The sequence below is a fragment of the Gopherus evgoodei genome, chromosome 14, assembly GCF_007399415.2.
Source record: "Gopherus evgoodei ecotype Sinaloan lineage chromosome 14, rGopEvg1_v1.p, whole genome shotgun sequence".
Lineage (NCBI taxonomy): Eukaryota > Metazoa > Chordata > Testudines > Testudinidae > Gopherus > Gopherus evgoodei.
The window spans coordinates 6,802,152-6,813,463 of NC_044335.1; the positions used below are offsets into that span (position 1 = coordinate 6,802,152).

General features: G+C 41.7%; 1 protein-coding gene across 3 annotated transcripts in view; it reads left to right on the forward strand.

The window, feature by feature from the left end:
• The window catches only part of NKAIN4 (sodium/potassium transporting ATPase interacting 4), an 82,659-nt gene extending 72,117 nt beyond the window's left edge, over window positions 1-10,542 (forward strand). Inside the window, exons 5-7 of one of the 3 annotated variants that reach the window (XM_030533760.1) lie at window positions 753-813; window positions 4,255-4,339; window positions 9,609-10,542. In XM_030533760.1, coding sequence (XP_030389620.1) covers window positions 753-813; window positions 4,255-4,339; window positions 9,609-9,618 — 156 coding nt within the window. In that variant the 3' untranslated portion in view covers window positions 9,619-10,542. Of the gene's footprint in view, window positions 1-752; window positions 814-4,254; window positions 4,344-9,608 lie in introns of those variants that run through there. The other 2 variants (XM_030533763.1, XM_030533762.1) reach the window with 2 other exon arrangements.
• Window positions 10,543-11,312: the final 770 nt, after the last annotated feature.

The window sequence follows — 11,312 nt, forward strand, 5'->3', positions numbered from 1 at the left end:
TCCAATCATTTCTCCATTTCCAAGTCTAAGAGAGTTCAATGTCACTACATTAAACAGCCAAGGTATTCCCACATTTATGGTTAATTTCAAAACTAATTGTCCATCTCCTCTACCTACAAAGCCAAACAGAACTTGGTCCCATTCTCTTGATGGATAATACCAAGGTAGTTACCTCTTAACTTACACTCTAAAGGCTTGACCATATCTATAGGATGATTTAGTCAATGAGTTATCCTCCCCTTGCATCCTATTCAGTAGTGAAATCAGTATTCTTCCATGTGTCTATTTGACTGCTATTGTAGAAGGGGTTGTAAGAAGTGGATACTGCCTGGCACATTGTCATCAAAAAGAAATGTTTCCAGTCCTTATGGGGAAGAAAGCCTAACTGTGACCTAAAGCAATACTGTCTGCAAACAGGGAACCTGAAACAATAGCTCTGAGTGGTGTGAACATAAGGTGTGAATGACTCATCTCAGTCGGTGTTAACTCTGAAGATCAGTGATTACAGTTTAAATGGCAACATTGCTATGTTATTTCAGTACTGATTATGTTAGCAGAAGTATCCTGCTGCTCTGGGATTGTGAGCAGTGCTTGTGATATTTTGGAAAGAATTTAGGGAGAAATATGCCACTGCAGTCTGACTCCTGCACTGCATACCTTACGGCAAATTTTACTCGGTTTCACCATTCCGGTGGTGGCTGCTGAAGTCTGGATGCAAAAGTGCTGAATGATTTCTTCTCTCTGTTTTCCAGCTGGTGGGCTTTGTCTATGCCTGTTACGTTGTCAGTGTTTTTACAGAAGAAGAGGACAGCTGTAAGTATTCATCAACAGATTCCTGGGCAACCGTTTTTGTAAAAAAACACACTCTCTCTCTCTCTCTTTCTCAGGGATGTTGTCTCATGAGCTAGTGCTATAGGCCTTCAGCCAGTTAACGAAGGGGAAGAAGGTCAGGGGAAGTGAAGTGACATTTTCTTATCAATCTTTCCATCTCACCACATAAATAGCATCACTGCAACATCTGCCTGATAAGGACAAATTTACCGTGAGATCCTCTCCTCTGTCTTGAACTCCCATATCATTTTCTCTGATTATTTTAGCACAAAGGTTTGGCTTTGTCCACTGATCATGTCTGAGTATTAGAGACAGAAACAGGGGAGCTGATTCTCCTTTTACATTGGTGTTGATTAGGAATAATGCCGTTGAGATCAGTGGACTATCAACAATGTAAACTTGGTGTAAGTGAATGGAGAATCAGGTCCAGTATGTTTAACTGAGCAGGAAGGCCATGCCCTGTGCAGTTCATGATATAAGCTCAGGATAAAATAGAGGGCAAGAATATTGACAAATAACTGAACTGAGCATTTAACTTGCAAAACAGAGGTGGTCCTGTACCTGGATTGTAGAGAAGATGAATGAACTAATTCTCCTTATGCTTGATCTGTAATTCTCTTAGGTACTTAGGGTTCAATTTTACAGTGCCAAAGGAAAGCAGAGAGCCAAAGGAAAGCCACTTTGATTAGAAGATCAGCTGGAATGACCCACCTACATGTAGCTTTTTCCTGCATTTCCAAAACTCCCGTTGAACCGCATGATTTAGGTGCACAAAGATTGGGTCCATTGATTATAAAGAGCAGTGTAGGATGTTCTCTTTAGACGCATGTTTCTATGGGTTGCATCTAAGGGATAGCTCCTCAGCTGGTGTGAGTCAGCATAGTTCTGTTCAAGTCAATGGACTTACACCAATTTACTTCAACTGAGGATCTGACCTAAAGGCTTTATATACAAGTATTAGTTCTTTGTGGCTTCTAGCTCTTCACATTAATGTGAGAAGCTTTATCCTATAAAGATTCGCTGCCAAGGATGTTTGCTGAAAAATAATGGGTTTGAATTAGATGTTAGAAGGTAAGTGAGAAAGTTTATTTCAAATGGGTTTAATGAGATATACTACTAGTCTGGCTTGCCCTCTCTATTTCTCTCTTGCTTCCTGTGTGGCTGTAGTGACCACAGTAGCTTTACTGGTTACTTGCTTAGAGCTAGCTAGCTGTTTAACAAAGGCCTGTATTATAAGTAATGAAAAAACAAGGTTTGCTCCATCATCTTTTCCCCTCTCTCACCAAGAATGTCATCTGTATGTTTTACTCAAAGGGCTTTAGATTCAATGTTACTTTAAATACTATTTTTAAAAACATGGTTTAAATACAATGGTTTCATCACCAGAAGCCATTACAAGTAGAATGAATTATTTAGAAACATACTGCTGTTAATTTCAGAATTTTTAAAATTCTGCTCCATCCCAGTTTCTCGGGCTCAGAGTTGAAATGCCAGCTTGAATAATTAACAATGACACACCATCAATATTTCACAGTCACAGCAGTAGATCCTTCCAGTGACCTGAACAAATTTGAGCTGCGTTTTAATTTTCTCTCCCATTTGTGGTTTCTTTTAAATGTTCCTTTGATGTGCAGCATGAAGTAATTATGAGTGCTGAGACACATTAATCATGAGGCCAGTGCTAACATGATTTTCATGAGAAAAAACAGCAATGGAATCCACTAACCCTGGATTGTGGGCAAGAGTGTTTTAGATGTGCTAATGCACAATAATCTACGGATGGTATCACCAGTTAATTATGATCAGGATTTTATTAAGTGATTAGGATTTTGGGTGCCTCAGTTGTTAGATGCCAAACTTGAGAAAACTTATTTTCAGGGAGCAGGTGATAGGCATTTTCAGAAAAACAGGCCTCTTTAATATCTCTGGTGTTGGATACACAAAAACAGAGGCAATCAAAACTACTAGTCACTTTTCAAAAATCTTGGCCAATTTTTATTTTTGAAGTTATCAGGGAACATTTTTAAAAGCACTTAACTGACTGACTGTTAACTGCTGTCTGTTAGAACAAAGATTTGGGTGGCTGCTGAGGAGTTCAATTTCTAAACATTTTAAAACATTTTTGTAATGTTTTTCATGCTTCTCTTTCTATTTTAGGTTGTGTGTTGACAAAATATTTACTAAAATTACCAACAACCTTTGAAAATATGTAACTGAAGCTTAAAAGAACAGTGCCACCTTCAGGAAAGAAAAATGGAATGGTTATATGGTTAATGAGAATATCCAGAGTTATATTTTTTAAAAATATGTTTGGAAGGGATATAAACTTTCTTACTTCAGGGTGTAAACCACATTCAAACTGATGGGATTTAAGAAGAAACTTTCCCTATGGAGAGAATATTCCATAACTTCCTATACTATTTGGTATTATAGTCACTGTAGGAGATCAGATACTTGGACTGGGTGGAGCATGCCTGATCCAGTCTGACATTCTCTATGAGAATCTTCCTTAAGTTGAACATCTTCAAAATGTTCTAAGCAGAATTGTCAAAGGAGCCCAAGAGAGTTAGACACCCAAGGCCTACTGAAATTTAATTCCCATATTTTCCTTTGAAAATCCCAACCTTAATCTGTAAATATATTGTTGGAGCCACATAGTCTAAAAATTTGATTAATTTTAGAAGAACCCTGAGAGACTTTCCCAGTCAGGTCATCTGGAAAACTCTGATAATGGGCAGCGGGGAAATTGTGTTGTAAAAAGTCCTTTGACCAGTTCCATTGTCATTATTTGAGCATTGGGGAAAGGAAGCATTTTGTTTTTTTAAAATCCATAAAAATATTTAAATTGCAGAAATCTGAAAACCACCAAGTTCGTGGACACTAGGGTGGTTTATAATAAGCCAGTTACTGCTGTCACTGTCTTGTTTTCTTACAAGCAAGCAAATGACCCTTGGGGAGACAACCTTCAGAGATACTGCTTGTTACCTGCTTTCATGCAGACATCCACTCCCTTATCATCGCTCAGAGTCTTTCTGTTAATACATTTCTGAAAGGCCACGGTCTGTTTGGCCACTTATGGCTGATGCGCTATGACACAATGTGATCATGATCTGAAGTGAGGAAGGGTGCCTCAGGGGTTCCCCACCCCCATGTTTGAAAATTCTGCAGTAGCTGGAGTTCACACACTGAATGGTTTCCTTTCCCAAGAGGTCTAGGTTGAGTAGTCTTTATAGGCAGAATTTTCCAGTCTGTATTAGGTTTCATGTACGTAGATAAGTGCCAGATGTAGGGCTGTTGGTAATCATCTTTCTGTTCTTTGCACCATTTTATGTTAAGTCATGCCACGCACCAGCTTTCCTGTCACCATCCTTGCCATATGTTTGTTTATTTATTTATTATTATTTGGGTTTTGATTTCTTTCAGTTGATTTCATTGGTGGATTTGATCCATTTCCTCTCTACCATGTCAATGAAAAACCCACCAACCTTTTGTGCAAGCAGACATATCTGTAAGTATTGGCTACTGTGCTAAGAAGCGTGTGGTGCCTCTCAGCTCAGTGGCGCAAGGTTGCTCCGTTTACTCTCTAATAGGCGGATTTCTCTAGCAGGTGTTCCCTTGTCAGGGTTTGATACTTGACGGGACAGATCCCTGGGAGGGATGAAGTCAATTCCTTTCAACCTCAGGGTGTGGTTAGGTTCAACATGAATGCTAGTGTGGCCATCCTTGGTTTCTAACATGGCATCATTACGGCCTCTCACAATGGAGTAAATTCTAGTCCCCCGTGCTAAGATTTGGTAAGAGAGCTTTGCGAAAGTTAACTGTATGCATGCTGGGGAAGGGTGGCAGAGATCCTCCCCTCCCTTGCCCAGCTATTAAAACTCCATCTCAGCTCTGCGCCCAGTCAATCATAACACAGGGTTTTAGTCCATTACATCTTTGCAGTTCCATGGAGTGACCACCTAAAGACTTGGCTCCATGACATGCAGAGGCTGGCCTGGTCTCCCTGTATAGATTCTCCACTTCTCAGCCACCCTGTGCAGTGGAAAGTGGGCATTTCCCCCACGTTTGGGTTTTTTATAGTTTACATGCAGGATCATACAGGTTTGGCTTTATGAGTTCATTTTGCTGGAATTCTGTTTCCCATGGAAACAGTGGTTTATACAGACAGTCCTTGTAGTAGAGCTCAGGTGAAAGGCAGTCACTTCACAACCATCCACCTCACACTCCTATCACAGATCCCAGGGCCGGCTCCAGATTTTTTGTTGCTCTAAAGAAAAAAAAAAAAAGCCTGAGTGCTGCCACCAAAGCAAAACAAACAAACAAAACGGAGTGCTACCCCTTGAAAAGTGCTGTCCCTAAAGGGCCAAAATGCCACCCCAAGCACATGTTGGAACGCTGGTGCTTAGAGCTGGCCCTGATAGATCCATCATTGAATTCTAACTCCTGCCCTCTGATAATCCCCATTTTGTTATTCATTGCACAAGAGCTATTGTGCAGTCCACTTGAGAGCTGCTTCTTAATTAAATACTTACATGTAAAGGCTAGTATTATCTGTGCTTAGCAGCTACAGACATTGAATTTCTGTTACTCTCTGCACGGAATCTTCGGGAGAGCACCTCGGTGTGTGGAAACTCTTAAGGAAGGATGATTTTAAGTCTGATGCTATAGCAGAATTCTCCCATAAAGCAAAAGGTGGGGGACAGGTGGGGCTGGAAGGAGGAAATTGACCTTAAAATAGGTCTGGGCAGATGCTCCCAAAATGCATATGCACAGGCACACTCAAACATGCTATGTCACTGCAGGAGAACAGGTGAGTTTTGAAAAGAAGTTCAGCTTCTCATAATTGAGGGGCTTAGTGGCCTTATTAGGAGGGACGGGGCTGGAGATTAAATATCAATTTTTCCCTCCCGCTTTGTCATTGTGAGATGGGATTTTCCTGCGTCTGTGGAAGCTGCAGGGTTCCTGAGCAGTTCCTTGATCTACTGACCTGGTGCAGTGGAGAAAAACTGCACTTTTGCACACACACAAAAAAAGAGAGAGATTAGGTTGCTTTTCTCTTAAAAATAGTTGTGTGTTATGTGGAAATAAGACTTCACTTATCAGGGCTGGTCTACACTGGGGGGGAAATCGATCTAAGATACACAGCTTCAGCTACGTGAATAGCGTAGCTGAAGTCAAAGTATCTTAGATCGAGTTACCTACCCTCCTCACAGCGTAGGATCGACATCCGCGGCTCCCCCTGTCGACTCCGCTACAGCCGTTCGCATTGGTGGAGTTCCGGAGTCGACAGGAGCTCGTTCGGGGATCGATATATCGCATCTCATCTAGACACGATATATCGATCCCCGAGAAAACAGTGAAGACGTAGCCTCAGTGTCAGCTTCTTTCACAACCTGAAGCAGCATGGAGAGTGTCAGTGCAAGTTTCCTTACAAAACCCTACAGTCTTCGTTCAATTTCCAATCCATGATCCTTCTGCTGAGACTGTACACAGTGGTACTGTGCTGTTTAATTTGGGGTGTGTAGTTAGCTACCAAGCACTGGATAGACAGCACCCATATATTTCACAATAACCACCAGATTGTAATGACTTTTGCTTACTACCAGTCTGCGCTCTTACCCCTCCTCCACACACATCTAGCAAGAGGAGGAGCAGAAGGAGCTGGACACAAAAAAGGAACAATTTCTATATACTGATGCCAAAGCATCCTGTAATCTGTGAGCAATAGGATCCCAGGCTCATTATTGGGTTCTTTTCCTGGGAGAGCCATATCTTCTGAATTCTCAGACTCTAACGGCCAGAAGGGACCATTAGATCATCTTACATAACACAGGCCAAAGAACCTCACCCACTGAATGCTTCATCAAGCCCGTACTGTCCTTTTAAGCTATAGTGTGTCTTTTAGAAAAGGATACCAAGCCTTGATTTAAAAAACTTTAAACAATGGAGAATCCATCATGACCCTAGGTAACTTGCTCCAATGATTAATTGCCCTCTTTGTTAAAAATGTGTACCTCATTTCTAGTCTGAATTGATCTAGCTTCAACTTACAATCATGGGATTTCATTATGTCTTTCTTTGCTATGTTAAAGAGCCACCTACTATAAAATCTCTTCCCCACGTAGATACCTGCAGACCTTGATCAAGTCACCTTTTAACCTTCTCTTGGATAAAATAAATAGATTGAGCTGCTTTGAATTGTGATTGTAGGCTTCCAATTAGCAGAGAACACTCTTACAAACAACCACTAGTTGTTTGTTAGTTCTCTGTTTAAAAACCCCATTGGTATGCTGCATTGTTGCTTACAACTGCAATATTTAAATATGTTTAGTTAGCACCCCTTTGCCACACATACAAAGCAACAAGTCTTTATAAATACATGCAGGTTACAATTATTCCTATTTCAATCTGCACTGGCCATAAGGATTATTTTGGGGGTGTTTTTTATTAAACTGCTTTTGAATACAAATGGAGTCAACAGACTGTGGAAAAAATATTATAAAGGTTTACTGTGAAAGTTAGTTGCCCTTAATCAATCTAATTGCTGCTTGCCCATCATAGGACTGCACTAATTGTTAACTTTAATACTAATATTTTAAGGAATGTGGATACAAAGTAAGTTAGGACTGGAGGGTTTTCAGTGCATGAGCATCTGGGTCAAAATATTAAAGAGCAGGATAACAAAGGAGTTATTGAAAACTAAAAGCAACCCTCTCCCCAGGCTGAGTCAGAGAGCATTCTCAGCCTAATAAGTTTTCATGAATGAGGTTTAGGAGGCTCAACAGTTTTATCGTTCATTAGCTAAGGCTGAAATTCAGGCCATGTTTCTTTGCAGCACTGTCTTCTTTGGGGGTTGTGTGGAGAGGCTGCTCCACACAGGGTGTCAGCTCAGGGTCATTTTACAGTACTTAATACTACTACTCAGCAAGGTCTGTAACCTGAAACAATTCTTGCGATGTGGAACATGCAGAGTGCTCTTGAGATGTTGAACAAGCATCTATAACTAACGCTAATGCACACTTAATACCATTAAGAACTCAGGTAGCAATGCTGCCCTCTCAGACACATGGCGATTTAGACCCATCATGGCCCATTGCCATCACTTCAAACCTGTTATGTCAGAGCCAGTCCATTTTTTTGTGAGAGAGAGAGAGAGAGAGAGAGACCATCCTTATCCTTTGAGTTTGTGAAAAGATCTCAAAGTGGAATTGTGCTTGAGCACCTCTTTTTAGATCAAAATGGTCTCAAACTTATTTCACATCATTTTGATGCTAGAAATTGCTCCCACAGGAGTCTGGAACTGGCCCTGGGTTTCCACAAGAGATTCGCAAGTGCTGGATAACCTATCTACAAACTTGGTCTGGTTCTGTTACAACTGCACATTTCCAGTTGTAAGCATCTAGCCCAGTTTTACTGACAGTTACTGCAGCATAAAAACACCTAAATACATTATTTTTCTATATTGGTCAGCTGTTTGTTGCTAAATGTTACCGTCTTCATATCTAACACAGTGGAGCAGTCCCTGCTATATAAGTGTGGCTGTTAGGCAACCAGCTGCTGCCTGTGAGCTAGGCAGCCTGTCCTTTCACAGCTGGAGGGACAGGAGTGCTCCACCCATCTCCGGGTCCCCATTCTCCTTAATGCTTTCTAACCAATCCCACTGTGCTTCAGGCAGTTCTCTAATATTGAGCATGGCCACACAAACACTGACACCACAAGCAGCTGCCCCTGTACAGCATTTGAGGAATGGCTAATGGGAATAGAACCCATAACATGCAGGTGTACGCCCTGAGTTAAGGCAGCACTGTACTAGGTCACGTAGTACCTGACAGACACATGAGCAGTTCTGCCTTATCACAGCTACACAAAAAAGGCAGCCATCACAACCTCAGAGGCCATTTTGTATTGGAGATAGACCCAAGGTACAAACTCAGATCCAGCTTCTAAAAAACCTCAAAATAGATAAGTGCTGCCAGGAGTATTTGGATCTGCCACTTTGGTTCAGGCCTATCTTTAGTTTAAGTGCATTGTGGAAGTAGCTCTGGATACATCAGGTGAGCAGCTCTTAGCTCCCTTTACCATACTGGGATCCAGGGAGAGTACAATCATCCTCAGCTTTGGTCTGAAGCATTCAAAAAAATCAAGTTAAAAATCATTGTATCACAGCTGCTGGTTGTTGCCTCTACAGTGAATTTAATTGCAGAGGTTGCATCTGGCTTAATTATTGCATTTTCTATCATATACATACACACACAGAGCTTTTTGTAACCTTAATATTTCACAATTGTGGGGCATTTCACAACATTAAATAGTCATGTGAGCTTGTAAGGAATAATACTAGAGTTTTCACATTCCTCTAGCAGAGCATGCCAAATCCTAGGGCCAGATTTTCAAAAGTATTTAGGCACCTAAAGATGCACATAGCCATGGAGTGGGATTTTTGAAAGTACTTAGGAGCCTAATGCCCCACAATAGGAGTTAGGTGCTGAGTGCTTTTGAAAATCCCATTAGGTGCCTCTCCATGTCTAAATCTCTCCTAAAATCTGGCCCCTAGTGGTGGAGATACAGTGTTGATTTTCAAAGCTTGCAAGTTCCATAGATGGACCAGCCAGTGTGCATTCAGTTGTCCTGCAGAACACACATGTATATGGAGTGCACTACTGGAGGACAAAAGTTATTTTGCTCTTACTGATTCAATACTGTTTAAAAACAGTCTCATGCAGAAAATTTCACCTTTGCCTTCCGAGTTGATAGATTTCCCCTTCCCTTCCCCCTAGGCCTGCGTAAGTGAGGAAGATCCACAAGCTCGATCAACCTTTTTGCACCCAGCAATCAAAGGCGCTGTAAGAAATGAAGCCATCCTTGGTCTGGATCTGTGGTAGAGGAAATGCTAAGATAATGAAATCCATTCCACTTCAGTTTTTTTACACAATGAATGTACATTGATGAATGGCCTCTAGGTTTGTTTTCAGTTTGTGAGTGTCCTGATGAACCGTTAGTCCGTGGCCTGGCCTTGCTGACCCATGGATGGGACAGGTTTGGCTGAGATGAACAACTCCAGCAGGAACCCTTCATGATCTCTTGGGCATCAGAGATGAACAACTGGGAACTTCTTCGTTCCACCATGGATCTACAAAGAATAAAGTCCTGCCAATCCCAGTGGTTCAGGCTTCAACAGTTTTGTAGTTTACTTTTTTTAAATGGACGAAATCCCCAACACAGTCTCATCTCTCCCTACCTCTGGGGGACAGGGAGGAGGCTATTTGCCTTTACTGAGAATTCTCCACTCCTTATAACCTAAGGATTTGTCCACATAGGAAGTGTGGCCTGATTTCAGCCACTAGGGCAGCTGTGTTGGTGAAGAAGTCCTAATTGTAGACAGGCAAAGCCATGATTTGCTCCTGGTACAGCTTAGCCCAATTTCAAGGCTGTGTGAGCCACACTAGTGCACATTGTAGCTTACAGCAACCTGGTCTGTGTACACTAAACTTACACTGCTGCTCCTGCTGTAGACAGGGGCTAAGGCCAAATTCTTGATGCATAAGAGACCTCTTGAACAGAGCCACAAGGCAGTCAAATTTACTCCAGGAGTGGCCTGAGCCATGTGAGAATTTGTGGAGAAGAAGAATTTTAATTTTAAGGGGGTGGGGGAAAATAGAAGGGATACACATCACTAATTAAATTGCATTGTTGGCCACAGTAATTAAAAAATACAACAATGACCTACTGGAATGGGGTTTTTTGTTTGTTTTTTAAAGCAGTTGCCCCTCCTAACCACATAAGGATCAAGGCCTGAGACAAAATCCTGCTGTGGAACAATGTAGTCATCTGCTACCATGATCACCACCAGAGCCATCAATTTGTCTCACTATAATGACCTGAGTGTAATTATATTGCTCATTATTTTAGATAAGTTCAGCAAGACAATCTGCTTTTCTGTACAAAGAGGAAAAAATGAGTTTTAAGAGCCTCTAAACACATGAAGCACGAAGCCACATTTGGCATGAGGGAGAGTTCCTTGTTTCTATTTCACTGAATTAGAATGTTCCTTGTTTATGTCCAAGGAAGATGATATGTAGAGTTAGGGTGGACCTTCTTTCCCTGCCATCCCTCCCACAAAGCAAGGATGCTGCAGGTACGGTGTGAATAGGCAGACAAATGCTAACAGGAAATACAGTGAGTCTCTGCTAATCCCCACCTAGGGTGTGTTTACATTGCAGCTGGCAGCCAACTTCCATGACAGGTAGACAGACTTGGGTTGCAACACTAAAAGTAGCAATGTGGATAGTGACACTCAGGTGGCAGCTCAGGCTCTTCAACTCACCCAACCCCCTACATCTGAGCCCGAGGCACCAGGCTGAGTATCCAACAGAGCTGGAATGCCCACACTGCTATTTTTCACATTAGAGCTTGAGCTCTACTAGGGTGAGTCCCTTTAACTGGGCCGGGAGGCTCCATCCCAGCTGCGGTGTAGACCTAAC